The sequence below is a fragment of the Babylonia areolata genome, chromosome 21 (genome assembly GCF_041734735.1).
Source record: "Babylonia areolata isolate BAREFJ2019XMU chromosome 21, ASM4173473v1, whole genome shotgun sequence".
NCBI classification, from domain to species: domain Eukaryota; kingdom Metazoa; phylum Mollusca; class Gastropoda; order Neogastropoda; family Buccinidae; genus Babylonia; species Babylonia areolata.
In genome coordinates, this window is record NC_134896.1 from 25,188,724 (window position 1) to 25,214,435 (window position 25,712).

At 38.8% G+C, this 25,712-nt stretch overlaps 1 protein-coding gene across 1 annotated transcript; it reads right to left on the reverse strand.

The window, feature by feature from the left end:
* Positions 1-1,753: 1,753 nt before the first annotated feature.
* On the reverse strand, positions 1,754-18,638 carry LOC143295938 (ubiquitin thioesterase OTUB1-like). Its single transcript, XM_076607627.1, has 9 exons — positions 18,592-18,638; positions 16,069-16,121; positions 14,427-14,525; positions 13,691-13,809; positions 12,524-12,608; positions 9,052-9,155; positions 5,919-6,009; positions 5,199-5,318; positions 1,754-2,577 (listed from the first exon to the last, which is right to left on the reverse strand). The coding sequence occupies exons 1-9, from the start codon at positions 18,623-18,625 to the stop codon at positions 2,491-2,493; spliced, it is 792 nt and encodes a 263-aa protein (XP_076463742.1). The 5' UTR covers positions 18,626-18,638; the 3' UTR covers positions 1,754-2,490.
* Between the last annotated feature and the right edge of the window lie 7,074 nt (positions 18,639-25,712).

Sequence of the window (25,712 nt, forward strand, 5' to 3'; positions counted from 1 at the left end):
CTGCACACACAAATTATACTTGAACAACCACAATAAAAAAAAAATATATATATAAAAAAAAAAAGAGAGAGACATACATAATGCATTGTGACCTCTCCAAGTCATAATATGGATGTGAGGCCACGCCCCCTTGGTCTCCACCCCCCTCCTCTTCACCCCTCTCGCACACCGTCACATCATCTAGTTCTCATCAGATCGTGTTAGCTGAGTGCCAAGAAAATCGCTCACACGGTGTCCTGCTAAAAATTTGGTTATGTTCTGTCGTCTGCTAGGGCTGTAAAGTCGGCATCACTCACTGATGGTCATGTCTTGGCCAGTCTCTTCATTGCTCCCTTTATTTTCTATCAAATCATCTTACAAAAGTTCATCACTGTCTTCTCCTTCGAATTTACACTTCAATTCTTTCTGAGAATCAGCTAAAGATACCAATCTTGGTTGGTTTCATGCAACCACGATTGCATGTCTTGAGCACAGGGTCTGACATTTTGTTGAGCGGGCAAACTGCGACAATAATCCAACCAAAACGTTCCAATAAAGGACTGCCTCATGACGTAGATGGGGTTTCTAGTGATGAATAGAATCTAGAAAGATTCCCAAAGCTGAAGCTACCAGCATTTTTGTCAACGAACTCAATGCAAACCAGGGAAAAGTCAGAATATTTTGATGGCGAGTTATCTCTTCAATGTGGCAGCGAAGCGTACATGCTTGCGCTGACGAGTTATCTTGTCATATAGGCAACCTAGGTGTTAATGATAACAGTATGACCATCTTCTGAACAACTTGCTTCCAATTCCAAGTTTCTTCAAAGTGAACCAGCTTTCATCGTGTTCAAGGGAATTGCACACATAACATGTCAACAAAAATAATACGGCACAATGGGGTCAATTCTGCTGCTTAAGTTTGTTTTTCACATCCACAAATGTGTTTACTTTAAATCAGCATCTTCTGAACTGTTCTGGAGAAGAAAGGGAAACCAAAATAAATACCTAAATAAACAGATTAAAGAATGCTGACTCAAAGTCAAATGCAAGATGCCACATGCGCAAAGTGACCAGATTCAGTTAATCACCTCTTACATCATGAACACAAGTTTGAAGCTGCATATATCACTGGTCACTCTGTTTCAGTGCCAGGATTCCATAATATGAAGTACTTATTTACTTGAAGTTTTGCAACCCACATCAAATTTCTCAGGCAGGATCAGTGTTAAAGAAACAAAAATGAAAACAAAAAACACAACAGCAACAACACACACACACGCGCACACACACACACATGCATATACCTATGTTGTTCATACATATTCAGTAATTTCAGTGGTATAATAGGAATCAAAATATAATGATACATTTCAATCATTCGAGTGCAACCAGTAAGCAAGACAGAACCCAGAGTTAAGTACTAACGCATGTAATCTGCGTTCAGTCAAATGTAGACACAATTCTTTGATCTGTAACTGCTATGATTCTGTTTTGTGAAAGTCTGAAATGTCTGTATGTCAACTTTGGAACAATTAAGGCATGGAAAATTCTAGATAACAGAAGCTATAAAAAAAACCCCAAAAAACCCTGCATGACACAAACTGCTGATGTTCGATGCTATCCATTCATACATACACTTGTAATATGTACAATAACAACCGATTAAAAAAAAAAAATCTTTTAGCTTGCTTGTGAATCTAGCAATTTCTAGAAAGGTAATATTGGATTCACTTCTGAATGGAACATGATATTTTGAAGGAAATGCACACACACACACATACACACACACAAATGTGTGACAAAATATTTTCCATTGTATCTTTATTCCTGCAAATACTAATGGAGAAAAATAACAAGAACAACCACCAAAAGACAGACAACATAATAAATATCAAAGATAAAATTACAACAAAAGAGAAAGCACACACACTTTGTTAGTGACACCACCAGGTCTGATTTCATTCATTTTCACACTAGTCAGTTATTTCATTTTGGAAGTATTTCTAACCTAAACTTGCAGTTCATTTAACCTGTGATTCAGCATGTAACTTCACACATTTTGACAGTATCAACATTAATAATGCACTCATAAAAAATACACTTTTCTTTTTCTTTTTTTATTGTAATCTGGAAAATAACAAGATCTACTGAGACAGTGAGCAAACATATTGACAATATCCTTCTGAAACAAAAGAAAGGAAAAAAGGGGAAGGGCTGTTAGAAGAATTAAACATGCAAATTATAACATATGACAAATAAACCAAGTTTCATACACACACCCACATAAAAGTACATCCACAATACACACACACACACACACACACACACACACACACAAATCACTTACACGCACACACACAAACCACTCACAAAAACAAAAAAAACCATACAGAATCATGGTTCAAGGAGGAAAAAAAAAACCTGGGGAAAAGGAGAGGGATGATAACCTTTCACAAACTCATGTTCAAACACACGATGAAGACCACTGGAAGAAGAAACAATCAATCAATCACTGGTTGTTAGAGTAGAGAATGTCATAGTGGCCAGGCCGGTACAGGAGACGCACAGCAGGCCGTCCCCCCTCTGGCACCACCACCTGGCCCCAGGACACACCAAAAAACAGTGATGGGTTGGACATGAGTACAAACACCTACCACACAGCTAAAAACAGCGATGTGTTAGACATGAGTACAAACACCTACCACACAGCTAAAAACATCGATGTGTTAGACATGAGTACAAACACCTACCACACAGCTAAAAACAGCGATGTGTTAGACATGAGTACAAACACCTACCACAAAGCTAAAAACAGTGATGGGTTGGACATGAGTACAAACACCTACCACACAGCTAAAAACAGTGATGTGTTAGACATGAGTACAAACACCTACCACACAGCTAAAAACATGATTAAACACCTACGACAAAGCAAAAAAAAACAACCCAAACAAACAAAAACAAAACAAAAAAAGTGATGAGTTGGACATGAGTAAGAAAAACACCTGTTGACTATCAAAGAAAGCAACATTGTCCAGCATTATGAAAACATTCACAAAGAATTGCCCAAGAATGGGGTTTTTTTTTGTTTGTATGTTTGTATCAATAAAACATTACATTTGTTTCCTGTGTCACTCAATCATGGTAGTAGTCATGCACACATGCACAACCCCCCCCCCCCCCCCCCCCCCCCACACACACACACACATACAAACACTGTCCCTAACTCAATTCATCAGAAAATTCTTCCTGCACATGACTTTGGAAGAAACCTTGGCAAACGACAACTACTAAAATCCCACAACCTTCAACAGGAGTAAGTGTCACCACCTGATTATGTCATAGTACTGAAAGTCAGAAAGTGAATTGTATTCCATGAAATTGTTTTTGTTTGTTTCTGTTATCATTGTGTTCATCCTGTTGTTTGTTTGTTTGTTTTATTTTGTTTTTGTTCTCTTTTTTCCTTTTTTTTTCATTCCACGTTTTTGAGATGTCAGGTTTAAGTGGAGTACCCCTTCCATTCATGCAATTCAGCCAGAATCAGGTAGACAGGAAAGACTACTCATGGTCTTAACACAGAAAGGCTGGAATGGTTATCTCAGAAAATATTGTTTTTAAGTGCTCCCCATTAACAGGACTTTTTTTTTTAGGATGATGGGGGTAATGTTAAATGAAAATCAATAATAATGTGAATTTAAATAGCACCTATTCTCTAAACAGGGCTGAAAGCGCTATACAAAAACAGATAAACATACACAAGACACACACACACACACAGAGGCAAGAGGTACACAATGAGAACAATGGGGTAGGTTGGGGGTTTCTATATTAAAGAAGTGCACTCTCAGGAAAGACTTGAATGATATGGAAGAAGTAGAGCTGATCTGCACCAGGGGTCGGTTCCAGACAGTTGGGCCACGAAAAGAGAAACAATGCTGACCAAAAGACTTACTTCTCACAGCGGGGATGCAAAATTCTAGCACAAAAACTATTCAAGATACAGGAAAAAATATATAGTATCTGCTTTGTGAAAACACTCAATGATGATTCATAATCTAGACTTATTTTCCAGTTATTTTGTGCACTTAGTTCTGCTATGCATGTATTGCGAAAATGTTGTCTCCACTTAGGTGGATAAAACATTGTGTTTTGTTTTTTGTTTCACTCTGTTCTGCTGTGTGCTTTAATAGCTTTTGTCTCTACAAGCACTGAACATTTGCTGTCAGTTTCATCGATGTCGTCTCCAGCTTCTTTTTCTAACGAATCATCCTGAAGACAAGAGAAATCCATCTCCACTGTCATCCCTATTCATAATAATTTTTTATAGCCTGAAAAACTGTGTAAGGCTGCTGACCAGAATGACAGTTTCAACGTGGCAAGGTTTCTACTGCCTCTTTTACACACACACACACATACACACATATATATATATATATATGCAGCAAAAGGAAATTTTCTATCTAAAACTACGTTTAAGTAACATACTTACCGTGACCCACTAGTGCAGACTCCGGCTCACAGTTAAGTATGTGTAATTAAACCTGCTTTTCACATCACTCCTCTGTGATCCAGTTATCAAATCATTATTAACAAGAAAGGGGTCTTCCTCCTGACAGTGGCTCATTTAAATACTATAAATGTATTAGTATGGACACATCAATCTAGCTATTTGGTATTTTTATGCTGACTGAACCAAATTCAGATGAAGGGAAAATTGGAACACATGCGTGCCATCAGCAGACTGCTTTATGGAACTGTGGAAGCAGTTTTACTGCGATGTCAACTGATGGCTTATAAGCATGGAATGGGTTAACTATTTCCTAAATCTGTACTGTCTTTCCTTTTCTTTTTTTTCTCCACTTCATTTAGACAACCAAACATGTTTAAACTGAACCTGTCTTCAACCTCCTGTAAAATTCTCAGAAACCTTGCTTTGTATTTATATAAAGCTTTCAAAGTCCAAGAAACCATTATGTCATGAGAATACCGATTCTTCTGCGCTATATTTTGTAGCTTGGCTAGTTTTCATTTGGTACTGATGTTTTATCAAGTTTTCCATGTATGTTGCATTATGGTGTTTGCATTGTATCATGTTCACATACCCCTTCATAAGGGGCCTTGGCCAATATATGAATAAATCGTCTTGAATCTTGAATTTACTTCATTTATTTCTTTGTTCCTTTTTCCTCACTTCTATCAGTACAGTTGTAAACGTACCTGATTGCAGCTGGTGTCTCCGCCCCTATCCATGTACTCCACCAGTACAGCTGTACCTAGCACACTGGACAAGGCGATGATATGTATGTGGTCACTCTCCTTTCCCATGGGCTCAACCTCCTGTTATCAAAGCAACATGGTGTCCCTTTGTCACTGTGTGTGTGTGTGTGTGTGTGTGTGTGTGTGTGTGTGTGTGTGTGTGTGTGTATGTCTGTCTGTCTGTCTTTGTGTGCCTGTGCTCATAAAACAGAAAAAAAGTCTATTTCACACATCCTGGGAGAAGAAAAAAATTGCACATTATTTTTTTCAATCTCGTTTGGGTCCTTCTCAAAACAGGTTTTTCTTTTGTTTTTGTTTTTGCGGCCTCTCTCACACTGTGTGAGTGAATTCCATCTTCACTTGAAACTAATCACTTGAAATTAAAGTTTGGATCATAATGACACAGTGGGAACTGTCAACACCTTGTCCACTGAGAATAATACACACAGACACTCTCTCTCACACACACACACACGCACAACTCTCACACACACACAACTCACACACACACACAACATATTATCACCTAAAAAAACAAAAACAAAAAACTATTAAAAAAAACCGAAACAAAAAAAACAAACAAACAAAAAAACCAAAAAAAAAAACAACAACAACAAAAAAACACGCCCAAACAAACAGATCAAGAGACCGAACAGGTTATGGATGAGATGGTTCACCAACCTGCCCACAAAACTCTTTAGCTGTGCGACCTCCCTCGATGAAGTTGTTGTAGAAGTCGGCCTCTTTCTGCAAGTGGCCCGAAACAATTAACCTGCAAAACAGCCCGACATGAAAAACATCGCATGTTAAAACAACAGTTTCATATACCACAATATATTTTTGTCACAACAGATTTCTCTGTGTGAAATTAGGGCTGCTCTTCAATGGCAGCTACAGTGCAGCACCAGCCTTTTTTTTTCTGTCTGCAAGTGTATTTGTTTTACTATCAAAGTCTTTAACTCAATACACATTTTACGCAGACTGAACAAGATGGGGTTGGACTGATATTTTCAACGTTTTTCTATGTTGTTCTAAGTGACCTTTCAGTTTTTAGCATTGCTTTTTTAGTTCCTGTTTGATTGGTTTTAAGAACTGATGGTTTTCAAACCTTGAAACGGTCCCTGTGTGTTGTGCTGGGCTAAATGTAACATGCATGATTTTACCTATCAACAATGCGACCAAGGACCAACTTGAAAAATCTTCAAAGCCTGAGTTAGAAAAGATTAAGTCCAAAACTACAACTTAACATGGCTAATGCCAGTCTGACTCAGAGTTTGAGTGTTGTTCCAAACTGCTTTGTGCTTAATTCCAAATTCCAAATTGTGCTTTGCTGTTCGTTACAGGTTTTATTATCTCCCTTCCCTTATCCTTGTTTGCTACTCATCAATGTCTGCTCACAAGAATTATCTTAATTACCCATCATGGAAAATGGATCTGAAAAGATTGTGGGAGATGTAGCCAAGGGGACTGTTCATTATCAACTGACTGACATGGTGACTGACCATAACAAATGTCACAAGTGCGAATAACTGACCCACTCAAGGCACTCAGGAGACAAAGATGCTGAGTCAACATTCAAAATTTGAAAATATGGTGTTCTAGGTTTTTTGTTGTTGTTGTTGCTTTTCTTCTTTTTTTTTTTTTTTTTTGCATAAACATCCCAAATTCTTTATAAAACTAAATCTATACAGCACACCCCAAACTGTTCATAAAACTATATATCTATCACTCATTGTAAAATCATGTTTGTTGTATTGCAGTGTCCTCATAATCTTAGTTCATATCTTATTTTGTTATAAAATCCTTCACTGGCTATACATTTGACACTGAGGTTAGGTCATATCATTACTTGTCACATATACTGCTTAATTCTAAAATTTGTCTGTAGAAGATCTCAGGTGATCTCAACTATTACAGAGTCCGGACTGAAACAGATAAGTAATTTTAATGATATAAGGTTTGGATTTGATTTTGGACTGAAATAGATCAGCTATTTTAATGCTATAAAGCAGATTTTCATAACAGACACAGGCTGACACCACACCATAGGCTCACAAACTTGACAACCCATTTGTGTTTGTTGTGGTCCCTATCTTATTATGTCTTTCATCATATTAGAGAGCTATAAGTATCATACATCGGTGAAATTGCCGTGCGACTCTCTGTATATCTATTATTTTAGGGTTTGCCCATAATAACCTGATTATATTATGTAAGTTCTTTTTGTGCTCTGAACTTGTTTCAGAGCCTCTATTAAAAAGACTTTCATAAAAATTAATGATAAATTAGACAAATAAATCTACATAACTAGCACTTTATTTCATACTCCAACAAAATAGGAAGAGTTCAGCTTTTTAAAATCAAAAACAAAACATCTAAAATGACTTAACTTTCACTTCTATAAATTCTGAACACACACACACACACACAGAGTCATTCTGGTTATACATCATTTTTTTTCACAATTTCAAAATTCTAGGTCCTTACTTAAAGGGAAGCAACCTGCTATGTGAAGACAAAGACTTATTTTGGAGAAAACTTAGAAACATTAGTGTGGACAAGACTACAATTCATATATATATTACATTTGATCAATTCATTTTCACAAAATAGTCATCATCAACCACGAAGGCAGACTTCCGTTTTAACCTTAGTTTTTCACATTCTGTATGTCTTTTTTCTTTTTGTCCAGATGTCTTCTGTGTGGTGCTTATCATTCAACATGCTAAATGCATACCACTTCTACTCTGCAATAGAAAAAACAAAACAACCCCCTCACCTCCCCCCCAAAAAAAAAACAAAAACAAAAAACAACAACCCCACCACATACACACCTAGATCTATTTTCATTTGGGCATTGTTACACAGTTTGCAGTTTCTTACTGCAGCATTGCTGCTTTCTTACTCAGGTAGAAATAAGGACAAAAGTTACACTCTTTCATTCAATTCAATTCAATTCATGTTGTTTAGAGCCCAGCCGACCGTTTAGGCCATCTCAGGGCTGTTACCACGTTTCAACAAAAAATCTTCTCAAAACTGTAAATAAAATATCTTATTTAAAATTTTTATGTTTACAGCCCAGCCAGCCACTTAGGCCATCTCAGGGCTGTGACCACAACAAATCTTTAGCGCGAAATTTGGCCAAACAGAGCAAACCATAGGCCTAGTTTGGATCAGTTTGACATGGTACAGTATATGACACCAAAAAATCTTTACAGTATGCCTTTTTTAAAAAACATGCAATTAAAAATATCTAAATCTTGTTAAAAATATTTGTTTCTCTTAAAAAGTCCACTCTTTCATTCACATTTTAATGAATTTATTGCAACTTAAAAACCTGCACATACTGATAGTGCCTCAAAAAACAAAAAAACAAAAAAAAGAACAAAAAAAGAAAAAGAAAATGATACAACAGCTGTTAAACAAATGTGAGGCAGTGAAAAAGCTGGGATGACGTTCCATCCACACACAAGAGACAACTTGATCGCTCTAGCTGGACTATAACATATGTATATCTTCAAGTGTACACATTCCTCTTCCAACACCTGGTCATTCCCACCTCCCACACACCCCTTCCTTCCTACCAGCATCTCCCACCTCTCACTCACTCTCAAGCACATGCGCTCACACACATGCAACACACAGAGAGAGCATGCACACACACACACACATAAACACTCACTCATTCTATTTCATCAAACTCCCATTTTTTTTCTAAAATGTGGGTTGGTTTCTAATTTCTGTTCCGAGACTAAAAGGCGCTGATGTGACAAAGACAGAGCAATGAGAGCTGGTCCTCTCCTGCTGTTCTGACCTGAGATAGACGACAAAGTAGTCGGAGAGCCCCTGGTCGTTGAAGCACTGCTGCAGCTCCTCAACAGTCATGTTCTTTCCCGCCTGACCCGCCACATCCATGAACTGAAATTTTAAAATGATAATAATAATAATGATTATAATAATAATTTGATTTATAAAGCGCCTTTCTTTGTAAAACAAGTTCAATTGCGCTGACCTGTACAATGTTAATAATGACGTTTAAAATAGGCATTTAAACACTAAAGCAAAGAAAAGAAAAGAAAAGAAAAATCAAAGGCAGAAACTATTTCAGTCACAGTTTTTCCAAGAGATATTACTGCATTCTGACAAATCCATATTAAGCTAAACTGCTTCTGCTAAGAAGATGCCTGACCAGCAGTAAAACCTGACACGCTTAGTCAGGGCTTGAGAGCATGCATATATATATCTATGTGAATCTATCACAGTACCAGAGCGGATTTCACCAATAGAATTTTGCAATAGGACAATATTTATGTTGCCATGGGTTCATTTTCAGTGCACCAAGCGCATGCTGCATACAGAACCTCAGTTTATTATCTCCTCTGAATTAGACACTTAGCTTGATTTTGCAATCGAACTTGGAAGAAAGGGCAAGACTAGAATTCGAACCCAGACCCTCACGAACACTGCATCGGCAGATAAACATCTTGACCATTCTGCCACCTTACTCCGTAAAGAAACACATGTAAGAACAGGGGTTCAAGGTATGCTTCAACCCTGAGTGAACAATGAGTGATGAAAAAAAAGAATGTCCAATATGGGACACCACACATACACACACATAAAAAAAAAAACAATAAAAAAAGTAGGCAGAACATGGTCAACATGTCTGGAACACATGTGGATGCATCCTGGATGACATCACGTCAAGTGAAAAAGAGTTATGCAACCAACCATGCAGGGTGGAAACCACTCCACCATCCTACTGATATGAACCAATGAGACACAGGTCTGGGATGCCATGGAGAGGATTTCAAAGCTTGGAAAGGAGGTTTGGGGGGGAGGAGGGACTAATCTCAGGAGTAGTGTCCATAAAATAAGCCAGATTTCCTGGTCAAACCTTGAGAAGCTACCAAAAGCTATATGCTTGTTGCATATGTTTTTTGTTGTAGCTTTTTGTTTTGTTTTTTTTACTTGATTATCATATCTGTTTAATTTGTCAAGCAAGAGAACATGTAAAATGTGTACGTGGATGCATGTGTGTGTGTGTGTGTGTGTGTGTAGGAATTTTTTGTTTAATGTCCTGTCACACATATCGTTAAAGTATTTATGAATACATTTGAGTATTATCGGTTAGAAGGGGTGGGAGATGTGAATGAATGGAGGGTTGAGGGAAACTGGGCAAATGAGGGTGAAATTTGAAAAAAAAATCTAAATACAATTACAGGAAATTACTTAAAGGACTTCGTAAAAGAGAAGTCGTTAAACTGACAAGCGAAACAACTGATAATGAATGCAAAAAGTCAAAAACAACGACGTTCTCAGTCACTTGTGAAGACACACTTTCGTGTACATAAGGCTTCATCATGCTACAGTCGAAAATTATATGCTTATTTGACATTAGAACAATACTTGGTCCGTAATGAATTTGATAATATCTGTAATGAATTTGATAATAGTCTGAGAGCTAAACTCAGAATTGGTCTGCGAATTGGACCAAGGTCTGAGAGAGTCAACTGACGAGGTTTTAGACTTGAATTCAAGCACCTATAAAAGTCTCTTTCTAGTATATTGCTTATTTCCTTGGATGACAATGGGCAATATACTTTTATACTATCTACATGATTCTTTGCTCCCCTTTTTGCTGCCCTGTCTGCTTGGTCGTTATAAAGGAATCCAGTGCGGGATGGTATCCAACAAAAATCAACATTTGTACCCTTCACAAATAGGGAGTGCAATAAATACCTAATTTCAAAAAATAAATCTTCTCTTTGATTATTCTCAAAAAGGAACAAACTGTTTAAAACAGACTGAGAATCAACACAAAATAGGATATTACTTACTATGATTGGTATATCAACAAGATGATTTAAAGCCATAAGGATGGCCCCCAATTCAGCTGAAAATGAATGTCCCTTACCTAAATAATATGATTTTTCTGTTTTTATGTCAGGAATGACAAAATGTATTTAGCAAAACTTAATTTTCTGACTTCATCTAGTGGTAGAATACCCGCGAGCTTACAGGCTTCTGAGGTCTTAGTATGCACAGGTACCCCTAAAGCCAGTTTCACAGCTTTACTGTCAATTATTCGCAGCTTCTTTAGAAACGTCGGCAGAGCAGAAAAGAAGATTTCTTGACTGTAGGTCAATCTTGATCTTACGAGAGATGTCGCTAAATGTAAAAGAATTTTGGAGCTTGTCCACAAGGAGAGTGACTTACAATTTTTAAGAAATTTAAACTTTTAACTGCTTTAGTCACTATTGAATCAATGTGTTTCTTCCAGTTTAGTTTTGAAGTAAATAGGATCCCAAGAAATTTTATTTCCGCCTTGAAAAATATTTCACGTCCTCCCCCAAAAAATGTGGTAGTTTGCTTAGATTATAACCATTATTAAAGAGGATCAAATGTGTTTTTTCTACAGAAAACTCAAAACCATTAGAGTTCATATAGCTACTCAGTCTATCGAGTTCACCCTGAAAATGTTTCTGTACATAATTGATGTAATGTAGGCTTGTCCTTTTCCTCAAGGATGTCTGAATCCATATAGCAATATCAACCGCATATTGAGCCAGCTTGGTAGATGATGAAAAAACGTGTGTGTAAATCATAAAGCATAATGTTGAACAACAATGGAGAAATAATGAAACCCTGCGGGATTCCCATGTTTATAGGCCTAGAGGTTAATAAAGTTACTCCCACTTTTGCCACTATATATCTCCCACTTAAACATGACCCGACAGACCAATTTGTTTCAGCTTAAATAACGGTCTGCTATGCCATACTCAGTCATAAGCTTTAGTAAGATCAAAGAAGGAGGCAAAGATACTTTTTTCGCTTAGAAAACTGTTTTTTAATTTGGGTAGTGAGACGGGTCAGATGATCAGTTGTAGATCTTCCTTTCCGGAATCCAGTGTGTGTGTGTGTGTGTGTGTGTGTGTGTGTGTTTTAAATTGCGGAAAGTTGATGTGTTTTTTTTGGGGGGGGCTTGGTTTGCTATGACTCTATTGTGGGTGTTATTTATTTGCTATATATATGTGCTGTATGCCAAATTTTACTGTCATGCTTGTCATCTGTTCATATCGGTTGTCGGGTTGTAGGTGGGTCCTCAACCTCGACCGGTCACGTGACAATTTGTCACGTGACCGGTCGAGGTTGAGGACCCACCTACAACCCGACATCGGTCTATTACAGAATTCAACACACTTAATTTCTCTTACAGATATACAATGAAGTTATTATGATTCTGAAGTGAAAACCTAAAATTCAAAAAGTATTGGCGCACAAACCGTCTCATGGAAGTCTTCAATAGTGAACTGTGGGAAGCCAAGTGCCAGCAGATCATCTTTACTTTTCTCCGCGATGCCAATGAACCTGTGGCCAGAGATGCACCATTAGCCATTGATACTTGGTGGGTGGTGTATCTTTATCATACTGTGTTATTTTTATTGTAACATGCGGATGATAGCTGTGTGTGTACCAGTGATTCTGTATGGGTTTGAGTGAATATGCATATCATGTGTGTGAGCGAGTTCAGGTGTTTTGCTTCAATGAGCATATATCAATCTTTTTTTTTTGTTTTTATGAATGCTGGTGGCTAAAAAGCTGCATGTGTGTGTGTGTGTGTGTGTGTGTGTGTGTGTGTGTGTGTGTGTGTGTGTGTGTGCTTTCTTCTTCTCCCTCATAGGTGCCACAAAGAATAACTAATCAAAAGATTCCTCCAGGTCTGTTGTGTGTCAAAGCTTTGGTCTCTCCAAATGGTTTTAAGAGATGAGATGTTTGTAAGAGTATGTATGTGTGCTGCTAAAGACCCAGCTACGTTGGGCAGGGCACGTGTCCAGGATGGAGGACCACCGCCTGCCCAAGATCGCGCTGTATGGCGAACTGTCCACTGGCCACCGTGACAGAGGAGCACCCAAGAAGAGATACAAAGACTCCTTGAAGAAAGCTCTCAGTGCCTGTCACATTGACCATCGCCAGTGGTCCGCAGTAGCCGCTGATCGAGAGACCTGGCGACGCACCATCCACCAAGCTGTCTCCTCCTTCGAAAACAACCGCAGGGCCAGCCTTGCGGACAAACGCAGAAGGAGGAAGAACCACGACGCTGCAGCCGCGAACCCAGACCAGACTTTCCCTTGCAACCGCTGCGGCCGACTCTGCTTTTCCCGCATTGGCCTTGTCAGCCATGAGCGTGCCTGCATCAGACGTGGACAACGCCCTTCCTAGATCTTCGTCAGCGAAGCCAGGCCATGATGATGATGATGATGATATATATATATATATATATATGTGTGTGTGTGTGTGTGTGTGTGTGCGCATGTGCGTGGATGTGTGTGTGTATGTGCCTCTGTGTGTTTGTGTGTGCGTATGTTCTTTAAGAATGTTTTCCAGAAAATTAAAGTTGAATTTTTTTTCTTTCCTTTTTCTTTTTTGCTGACCTTGTCAACAGCACACACCTTTTGAATTCCTCTGGGTCATTGAGGAGACTCTCCAAGTAGGCAAACCCAAAGCCTCGGAAAAAGCAGTTTCCATCCCCACGCACTTTGCGGATGTGGCTGTAGCGTTTCTTGAGATCCTGAAGAGACATTCCAAAGACTGAAGCTTTTCCCTTTTTTTTTTTTAAAGTTTGACAATGAAAAGCGCATTATTTCTCAACAATATTTTTTTTTAAAGTTTGACAATGAAAAGCGCATTATTTCTCAACAATCTTCTTTTTCTTTTTTTGCTTTTTGATCATTCCCATATTTTTCTGTTCGATTATCTACACTTACAGGTCTGTTTATAACCAATTTAAATTTTAATGAAGCACCAGACAAACTGTACATATTCATCCATTCATTTCATTCAACTAATTAATGTGTACATTTGTGTCTCATTCTCATTGTGCATTTCTATGCACACCATTATCTGATCAAATTTGACTGAGTGACTGAACTGAGTGACTGACTAAATTATATTTGGGACTGGCTGCCTGACTTGCTTGCTATCTATGACACAATTTGCATGTTAATTATGAAATGTTAAGCTTTTCATACTGCAAGTTTGTTATATTTTTCCCTTTATTGAGGGCAAGCTGAAAACAAGCCTTATGAACTTATTCCTTCTTCCCCTCAAAAAAAAAAAAAAAAAAAGTTTGTTTGTTAGTTCATTTGTTAATGACAATGGCCTGAATCCACAAAATGAATTATATACTTCAAGCTTCTGTCGGTAGACCTGATCCTCCTTGGCATACTCTTCCACCAGTTCATCGATAGTCTGGCATGGTCCAATCAGGTCTTGGGTGTCTGCAATCTGAAACATTATGCAAGGATTTATAATTTTGTTGTGTTTACAGAATGCCTGTTGCTGACTGTGTTTCGTGTCTGATTCCTCTACAGCACCCATCATCCAATGGACGAGTGTAGACAAACAATGGAACAATGCTCAAGCTTGCTGTTTGTTGTCAGAGGAAATGCATGGTCATTGGTCCTGGTTGGTAAACATGATCCAAATGAGAAAGTCATTGGCAGAGACACTTTATGTGTGCTCTAAAATGTATCAACCAGAATTACTGCAGGCTGAAACAGCGATTGGGTATTCTCCCCCCCCCCCCCCCCCCCTTTTTCACTTCACTGTCTTGATACTATAACAACACATTTCTGTACTCAGCACAATGGATGGTCCAAAGTCTGTTCACCACATGGAGTTTTATGCTAGAGATAATTATACTCACGTAATCCTGTTTTAGTGCAGCTGATATATCTAATGTGTCTGGGTGCGCGCACGCATGCATGTGTGTACAAGTGAGAGTGCGTGTGTGTGCGTGCATGTGTGTGTGTGTTTAAAAAATGTGTGTTTTTATGGAATGTATTTCTTTTTAATCTAAGTATTATTGACTTGATATTTTTACTGTCTGGTGGATCATGCTTTTTTTATTCGTTCTGTGAATGCAGTGGATTGAGCTGTTGTAATTTTTTTATATTATGTTTATATCTGGCTCGATGATGTAAGGCACTTTGAGCAGCATTACTACTGGATATCGTACCATAGAAAAGTTATGAATTATTATTATTATTATTAATACAGGTACTGAACTGAACTAACAGAAATTCAATCTCCAGACTATGTCTTCAATGGTTCAAAAATGTTCAATGTCAGTCATTGACAACTTTCTTCACAGACTGTGCATTGGGCATTTTCAAGTTATGTGCCCTCAGTGAGTACATTTTCCATGGAAAATATTACATTCAGGAAGCCTGACACTTGTCCAAAATAGATGCCTAAGAACTATTTATAAAACTAAAAGCTCATGGAAAGTGAAATCTAATCTGTACAGTGTTGTGCATATTGATTAATCATCGCATGCCGCTCAAGTCTTTGTCAGCTTGCAAACCATCTGATCTACTTTGCTGTAAATCACAAAGGGTGAACCATGAAAGTACTTGCATGTCACAACCTCAAGAATAAGTTGTTAAAATCAATAAGCAGCACCACATGCTGTATGCAAGGCAGGGCAGGAAGAACTGAAATTGGAAGACAAGAGACTGAGGAAGAAAATCTAAAAAACTGACAGGGAGAGATACATCATTATATGGGTTGAAGGATGGATGACAGGTGAAGATGGGAACACAAACACTAATCAGAAAGAGAGAGAGAGAGAGAGAGAGAGAGAGAGAGAGAGAGAGAGAGAGAGAGGAGAGAGAGAGAGAGAGAGAGAAAGAAAGAGAGAAAAAACTGAGAAGGAAACAAAAGGAAAGTAAAGGAAAGAGAAAAGAGCTGAAAGGAAGAGAAAAAGACAAAAAAGAGGGTGGGGGAGGAAGTAGAGTGAAGACAGAGAGTTAGATGTCTAACATACCTGTTTTTCAATCGCTCTCTGCAGTGACATAGATTCATCATCATAGTTGCGATCTGCAATACAAAATGAAATTGTACATATAATGAATGCAGTTGTATGCATGTATCTAATAATATGTATACTAATAGAGACACTTTTTGTGTGTTTGTTTTTAAAACTTGCACAGAAGGAGTGAACATTATTTTCTTTGAAAGTCATAATATGTACTAACACACACACAAAAAATTACTGCACTTGAACTCAATTAAAAAAAAAAAATGTATACACTTAACACTCAATTTCCATGACAGCCACAGTATGTACTGATCTCATTATATGAGCTCTTAAAAAAAAAGGATACATAATATTTAAAGTATTTATGTGGTGCAAACTCCCCATATAATGGGCTCTATACACCTCACATGAAATGATACATTAACAATAGTGCATAATAGCATGCAACAGCACATGAAGACAAAAGTGAAGAAACCCCCTCCCCAAAAGACATATACACCAAGACAATGATACAAATTGCAAATCATATGTGAAAAACCATACTAAAACAGCATAAAATATACTCTACACACTTCTGCTTCTTCTTCACAATAATGTGGACAGCCCAGGAGTCTGGGGTAAAACCCCACATGGATAGGAGTGCTGGAAAACAAACAAACAAACAAACCCAAAACAACAACTGGGATGTTCATATCTCCAGCTGGGCCAGTTTGGCTACCATAGCCCAAGACAGAGCTCTAGCCTCCAACAACCCTACTTTCCAATGAAAGTAGGGTGGGGCTGAAGTCCAGGATTCAGTCAAGCTGGAGATTTACGTAAAAGCAGCTGGAGAGTCAGTAGGCCTAAAGATGGCAGAGAAGGGAAGGGCATTCCCGATATGGATAGCTGAAGGGGAGAAATAATGCCTATGGACATCAGTACAGAGTATGGGACTAACGTCCTGGGCACCCCTCTGGAAGGTCGGGGATTTGGCTTGAGAGTACCCTCGGGGGTTGCAGGTCAACGAGGCCCTTGTAAATGCTGTACATTAACATGGCCTTTACAATTTTCCTGCAGCCCTGGAGAGTGTCCAGCTTAAGCCTAGAGATAAGTCCCGAGGCACTAGTGGGAGATCATGAAGTCTCGCATGATGCGCCTCCAACACACTTCTCCATGATAAGTCAAACAAGCCTGAATAATTATCCTTATATGTGCACAAATATCATGTGGAAATCTGACTTTAAAAAAGTGAAAAATAGGGGCCCTTGAACTACATTTATAAGGTAATGTCCAGGCCCCAACCAATGACTCACAAAACAAACCAGTTCTTCATGAAAATAATGGGTAGACAGAGATATGTACAGAAGCTGTGATTTTCAGGACACTGCTGATGATGGACCTAGTCCAAATGCTGCAGTGCACCCTGGACTCGAACCATGGCAAGGATAACACTGCAGCCACACATACATTGTTGGAGTCTCTTTCAGTCAGGGTCTGTTCTCAAGAACAGTATTGTTTACTGTTGACTGCACATCATATGCTTAAGAATTTTTTGTCTGACATCCGCTCTTTATCTGGCAGCCTGTGGTTCATGCATGTTTGTATCATTTGTCACTTCACACCGCTGAGGACTTGACTGAAATTCTTAACAAGTGTTCCAACATCTGTGGACCTGTCATATGTGTCAATGCATAACAAGCTCAAGCCACACTGTCCATGATGTGATGAACCTAAATTGTTCATGAAGTATACAGTTTTAAACTATCACATAAAGACACCCACACCCACACCTGAACACACTCCCCTCCTGAAACACAAAACTACATGCCTGGACTGCAGACACTCAACATCTGTGAGCATGTATCAAAATCATTCAAGCTAGTGATATGCTAGGTAAGGAATAGATATGTATTTATATATTATGTAAAAAGCAAACTTTCATTTTATTTTATTTTATTGATTTCTTTTACTTCAAAGATTCTTCTTCTTCTTCTTCATTTCTAATCATAGTCTAGGTCCCCCTCCAGCAGATTTGTAGAATTTCAAAGCTTGGTTGAGGCTATGATCCTAAATAATGAAATGTACTATTTGTATAAAAATATATTTGTGAATACCCCCTTCAGTATCAGTGCATGATCATCATGAACATGGGCAGGGCATTAAACTAAAACTTGTAAAAGGAACAGTCACTTATGCAGTACCACTAGCACGAGTAGCACTAGCTAATCATCGAGGTAAACATAATTTCCTCTACCATGTTTAATCATCATTGAGCGAATATACGATTTAATTCTATTTCTATCGTCTAACAATGCCCGCCAAAGAATACCCATTCCTTTTTGATAAACTTGTAAAAAGGTTCCCGTTGCAACGACTCCTGTTTTCAACTTTCAGTTTCAACAAAGCAAATCTGCTACTTATGCCAGCGTATTCAGCACAACAGCAACAAGTTTAAAAGCAGTAGCGGCGTACATAAATACCTAAAAAGCAGAGCACACACTGTCAATCTAAAAACCAGCAAACAGAAACACGGAAATATAAAGAAATTACTTGGATCGAATGTGGTATCTGCCTCCGCCATCATTACCCACTTTTGCGCATGTGCAAATAGCAGGAAGTTTACGAAGGAAGCATTCTACCACGTGCTGCGAGCAGTGAGAGCGAAGGAGAAAGAACAGAAAATCCAACAGAAACTGGATTTGATTTGGTTTTTTGTCAGTTTCGAACAAAAGTAGTGTATGTATGAATATCAAACGTGGATTACAAAATAAATGTATTCGGGTGAGGAAAGTGGTGATAAATGTTGGTGTTGTTTTTTTTGTGTTTGTTTTTGTTGTTGTTGTTTTGTTTTTCTTCTCCACATGATCAGTCACTGAAGGAAGAATTCCTCCAGCTCTGTCGGTTGTGTGTCAAACGACTTAAAGAATGGGTCTCTGCGAATAGTTTTCCCGTCCATTCTGAAATGTTACCATGCAGTCCACCGTTTTTCCAGCTTTTTTTTTTTTTTTTTTTTTTCCAAGAGAAAAATACTGACATTGTTCAGTTCGGTCACTCAAGAAGGCGTGACGTACTGTGTTCATTTAAATCTACACACGCTAAGCAGATGCCCCACCAGCAGCGTCGTCAATATTAAAAAAGGAAAGAAAGGAAAGAAAAAAAAATCTACTGAGAACAAATCACACACTGTCACACACACACACACACACACACACACACACACACACACACACACACACACACACACAGATTAGCATATTATATATATATATATATATATATATATATATATATATATATATACATATATATGGCGGGCCCGGTAAATAAACAAAACGGCCAAACACGTAAAATGTTACATGTGTGTGCCTGAAATCTGACTGAATGACACAAGAAACGAATGACTGAGCGCCCAGTGGCAGCTGTCAGTCAGCTCTACCCAGGTAGGCAGCCTGTTGTGCAAAATTAATGACCCCGTGTTTGTGAAGCGCTTAGAGCTTCGTCTCCGACCGAGGATAGGCGCTATATAAGTACCCATATCAATCAATCAATCAATCAAACAATCAATATAAATGTGTGTGTGTGTGTGTGCGTGTGTGTGTGTGTGTGTGTGTGTGTGTGTGTGTGTGTGTGTGTTTGTCCGTCTGTGTCTGTGTATGTGTCTGTGTGTGTTTCAAGTTTAATTGTCAGTATAATTATATCGAATTTTTATCAGGTTGTTCAAACCCATATGGCCTTTGACCCTGACGTTTTGCCGGGTCACTACGCTGAGACTCAGTACGTGTCCGCGAGAGTTATTGTTCCTGGTAGTTGGCATCCCTTCCCAGCCACTTCTGTTATTGCATCACCTTCTCAGTGTTGAGTGGTCAAATCAGCTGCGATCTGTATGCAACCGTTCTGTTCCCTTTGCCTTTTTGAAGCTTGTCAGGCAAGGTGCTGAGACAATAATATGTGGACGATTGGAATTGTCTCTCTTTCGTTGATGGCAGATTATTCTGACACTGCATCCTGTAGTACATATCCATTTGAAATTGCATGATCATTTTTTTTATGTCTTTTTCTCTCCTGTATATATCAAACCAATTCCAGTATTACTGGCAAATGGGTGCTAAAATAACAAATTATTGTGTATTTTATTTTATTACACCATGTCATTGTTATTGCTATGCTCCAACTAACCCATCAGTTCCCAGCCAAGTTCAGTCAGGCTCAACTAGTCAGATTCAGAGCAGTATTGTAAATCCAAGTTGTGATCTGTGCATTTGTCTATGGAGTATTGCTTTCACTATTCCTATTGCATTGTGTCAGACTGATGATTACATTTGGCCCTTTATTTTATTTATTTCCCCCCCCCCCCCCATTTGTATTATCCCCTCTTTTGTTTCTTTTTTCTTTTCTTTTTTTTAAAAATTATCTTCGCTATTCCTCTGTGGCCGTCATCCTGTTATTGTCATGCTGTCCTTGTCTCTCTATGACTCAATAGAGTTAATGGGAATAAACAAACTCAAACTCTGAAAACTCTGTTTTGCGGGTTTATTTTTTTCACATCTATATTGTTGGTGGTATACAATTTAATTAGACGGTCGACAACTTTCTTACGGCATTTCTTGCGGTCTTCGTCTTCTTCATCTTCGTTCAAACAGTTTGCTGTGTCATAACAGTATCTATGTCCATCGTGTATGTCCGCATTTATGTTCCACTGATGAAAATGAAGTAACTTTTTCGAAAGGCCATTCGAAATCTGTCTTATGTAGCTCATTATCAGGCATCAATGTTTGATCGCATTCACTGATGGAATACGTTTTCTCTGACAGACCTCCTCAATTTGAACATGTTTCTTCATGATGTCCGCCAAGACATCCTATGAATATTCATGGCGATCTACTCCAGAGATCTGAGGTTGGAAGGAGTTTTATAGGGAAGAGGGTTTTGGAAAAAGTGGAGGGGGTAATGAGGAGTTATAGGAACGAAACGGCGAGTGGAAATTGACGGGTGTTGACGGCCTATCAAATTCCTGTGATTTCGTGGAAGCTGGGGACCCTTGCCACTGACTCGATCTGTTCCTGGAATTAAGTTCATTGATTCAGTGTTGCTCAATGTAGCAGCTCGGCGGAACCTGGACAGAAAGATGATGGAGCTTATGGCCACTTCTTACTCTTTGGATGAGAGAGAGAGAGAGAGAGAGAGAGAGAGAGAGAGAGAGAGAGAGAGGATCGTGTAGTGTGTGGGAAGGCACATCAAATCAGAAAAATCTTGCTTCAAAAATGTTTTAATTATTGATCAGCTCAGACCGGCATTCCAGCCATTTAAGAAGTTCAGTTTCATGTGATTTCTTCCTCTTTTCAGCAATAGTATTGAGCGTATACATGAAAGGATTCACAGCAGAGTTTAAAGGTAAAACGAATACAGCCAAGGCCACATTTACTTCTTCAGGGACAGCAATCCCAGCCAATGCCAACATCCCACATAAACCAATTGGAAACCAGCACATAAAATCTGTGACTGCTATGGTGATCAACCGCCGAGCTATAGTCGTATCCCGCGAGACTTTTGTTGAATCAGTTTTTAAAGTATTTTCTTGTATTGACCAGTATATGAACGCCTGGCCAGCACATATAAATAAAAACATAACTGAATTAAGGTAGACTAAAATACCAAGAGAATAGTGTTTCCCTTTGAAATCCTGTCTTGTGACTGGCAAAGGGATACAAATACCTGTTTGGCTGTAGAATTCCCAATGTGATGTTACTGGAAGCAATGGAAATACGGCAACAAGCCATCCAACCAACCACGTCAACAAACATGCAACTGCTGCTGATGTTCTGTCAAACTTCACGGCTCTAAAAGGAAAGCGAAGGGCAACAAAACGATCCAGTGTTATGAGCCAGATACTAAAAGCTGACACCTCACTGGACATCAGAGAAAAAAAGCCAGCCACTTTACATGACACACTAGTTTTCCATGCGTCATCATTGTGAAGATATTGTCCACGAAACCGTTCATCAGCAACTCCGATAATCACAATGTAAACACCCATCAGAAAGTCAGATATGGTCAGGTTGGTGACAAACACACCGAAGCCACTTGAAGAAGCCATGCTCTTCACAAACAGACGTGCACAACAACAAAACACGTTACCAGTCAGAGACAGACAGGCGACCAGCCAAAGGAATCCACGGTACATCCATGACTGCAACAGATCTTTACATGAAGAAATTTCATCCTTTGGGGCATGGCAGTCTGATTCATCAAAGTTGTTAGGCAGTATTTCCTCGCAGCAGAATTTATAATGTTGTGCGGAAATAAACAGCAGTTTAGAAACAGATTTAAACACATCTGGTGGAAACGTTCTGATATGACTGCCATCCATGTAGAGTTCAGTCAGGTGTGGCATGAACTGAAACCCAGCTGGGGTGATTGTGTGAATGGAAGTGAACGTTAAATTCAGTTTCTGTATTTGAGGAAACTGCGACAAGACCCTTGTGTCAAACACTGTTAGCGTGGTGAGGGACAGATCCAACACCCTGAGTGCACCGGGTCCGAGAACGGATGAGATGTCAGAGTGTAGTGATATAAGAGGGTTGTTGGACAGGGACAGTGTGTGGAGATTGTGTAACCCAAGCACAGAAGCCAGGTTGACATTCTGTAGTTTGTTACCACTCAGATCGAGGAACTTCATATTTATCAGGTGTGTTTTGGGGAAGAAGGTTATTGAACATTGTGCAAAAACTGCACCAATAAGGAGGGTATTGTTTTCCACATCAGCCAGAGTCATTCCTGAACCTGAAGCATCCAGGAAGCGGAGCTGAGGGAATAGAGTTGCAGAGAAAGGACAAGGGCACAGAAGTGTGTGACCTTGACATAGACAGGTCATTGGACAGGTTATATCACACAATAGTTCATCATCATTCATCGGGCAATGAGGCCAACCATCACATATTTGGTCGCTATGTACACATATTGTTGACCGTCTGCAACGAAAAAATCCGGGACATTTCATTTCTTCACACCCTTCTTCATCACTGTGGTCAATGCAGTCGTACATTCCATTGCATCGTGTGTAGACAGGTAGGCAGTTATCGATGTCACCTGGACAACGAAAGTGACTGTCAGGACAGAGCTCGCTGGAATTCATTGTAGTGGAGAAGAAGTTTCTGATACCATCGAACTGAACAAGAGCCGGGGGTGAACAACGCATTTGATCTTGGAAGTCACTGCGTCTATACAGTTCACAGTTCTGTTCATCTGATGTGTCCAGACAGTGGAGCACTCGATCACATACTCTGTCAAATGACAGACACTGACCATTGCTGCATCTAAATGCATTGGTACACACAGGGTGTTCACAAAAGGATTCATCACTTTCATCCTTGCAATCTTTTATGAAGTCACACACCATGGTGAATGACAATTGTATGAAATCATGATCACATGTAAATACGTGTTTTACAAACAATCGACGCTCTGAGGGGTCTAGTATATTTACAAACGAAACATTACCAGAAAAAATGCATGGGTGTGTGTGTTCTTCACCACACACTTTATACTGGTTAGAACCACACAGAAAAAATGAATACGTAACATGACCATTAGGGCACTGTGTCATGTCTCGTGTGATGGTCAGTAAAGTATTGGTGCTGGTCAAAACAATTACCTGCGAGTGGTTACCATTTCCCTCTGTCTTGTTTTCTTGAAATTCACAAATCGCTCCATAGGCAAAATATTGAGATGTATGTGCACATGACACATAATTCAAACAACTTGGAGCCTGATAAAAACAGGAATGTGATGTATCAGTCGATAAATAAACTTGGTTACATAAATTGATGCAATTATGAAGGACTGTTCTACCTTCATGAACCACGCAGTACATATACATACTTGGTAATGATTCATCTCGAATAGACAAACCAGTCAAAAGGTGCTTTATCCTACGTGAATACATTTTAGTCCAAATCTCAAGTTTACTTATCCACTCAGTATCACACTTTGGAGACCCTAGCCTGCTTCCAATCGATGTACAGTAATCATCAGCTCTCTCGTTAAGATCCGATTTTTCGCTGACAAAACCTTCCAGGCTCTCGATTATTTTATAACATCGGTTGCAAGCTGCTATTAGTCCGTTGCAGTGAGGACTGCTGTAAGGACAGGACCCGTGTTCATCCTGTCCATCTTCACACTCTGTCTTCAGGTTGCATGCCAAGTGATGATGGAAGCTGGCATAATGTTTTACAGAACAGTTCCACAGACCGCTGGGTGATTTATTTGGCATTGTTTCCTTGGGGAAGAATGAAAAGAAGAGTTCAAAACAACCGCCCTTATCTATACAGCTGTATCTGAAAACTTTAACAGTGATGCGCGTGGCATTAATGAGATGGGCAAAATCAGATTCTGGGTCATTACGCATTTTCCAAACCAAGGCTTTCTTTTCTGTGAGACGTCTGTTGGAATGATCGTAATTCTGAAAATGACGAAATAGTTCGATATCTACGTATTTGGTGGTTATTCTTTTGATACTGATCATAACTGCATTCTTTTCTGGTACAGATACATTCATACATAGATAGACTGAATCAGGATCACCTGGACCTTCTTTCACGGTGATGTATCCAGATGAAAGGGATGTCGCCACACGAACAAGATGTTCTGCCAATGTTTGTATCAAACCATTCTGTAAACTGAAGTCGGCAAACAACTACCAAACATAAAAAAAGAAAAAGTGGAGGCGTTGAAAGAAGAGGAGAATAAGAAAGAAAGAAAGAAAGAAAGAAACAAGAAGAAGGAGGGGAAGAAGAAGGAAGAAGAGGAGGATGAGAAACAGGAGTAAAAGGAGAAGAATAAGAAGATTGTTGCAATTTTCCTGCTGTAAAAGTTTAATAGTTATTACTATTTTTGGTTGCTAAGAAAATGAAGCGCGAGTCAACGTTTTAGGACATTGAGCTGGTCACCAACGTGTGCTATAAAAATCATTAACATTGTATCTGCCAGTAACAGTGTTGAATAACATGCACACTTGCTTTCAAAGGTGCCTAATTCTCTCAAATATTTCCTTTTTTTCTGAGAACAAATCAAGAAGACAAGAATAATTAAAGATGAATTGGAGTGCATGGCATGTTATATCATCGATGTTACGCAGTTCCGTTCCCTGTGGACTCGTCATGTATCTCAGTAATGGCAGTGAACCATCCCCCACTGTTGATCCAGAGACACCAACTACAAATTAGTGGTGTTCTCTGTCTTAGCGGGAGAACATTCAAGGGCCAATGACTTCCCAAATCTTCCCAGCGAAAAACAAAAGGTGATGTAAAGAACAGCAAAAAAAAACAACAAAAAAAACCAACAAAAAACAAAAAAACAACAACAACAACAAAAAAAGGCAAAATATATCGGTAAACATAAAAAAATGAAATGGTTGATTAAAGAAAAGAAGATATCATTAATGATAAATACTGCACGTGAAAGAATTGCAACCAGCATTGACTATGGTACTGACATGCGAAATAATTCTGTTTAATTCTAATTTCAGTTTGATTCTATTTTGCTACTTTTTGTCACAACAAGTTTTTCTGTGCAAAAGTCGGGTTGCTTGCTCCGGGGAGAGTGCTTCGCTACAGCACAGCGCCACTTATCTATCTATCTATCTATATACCTCTGTGTGTGTGTGTGTGTGTGTG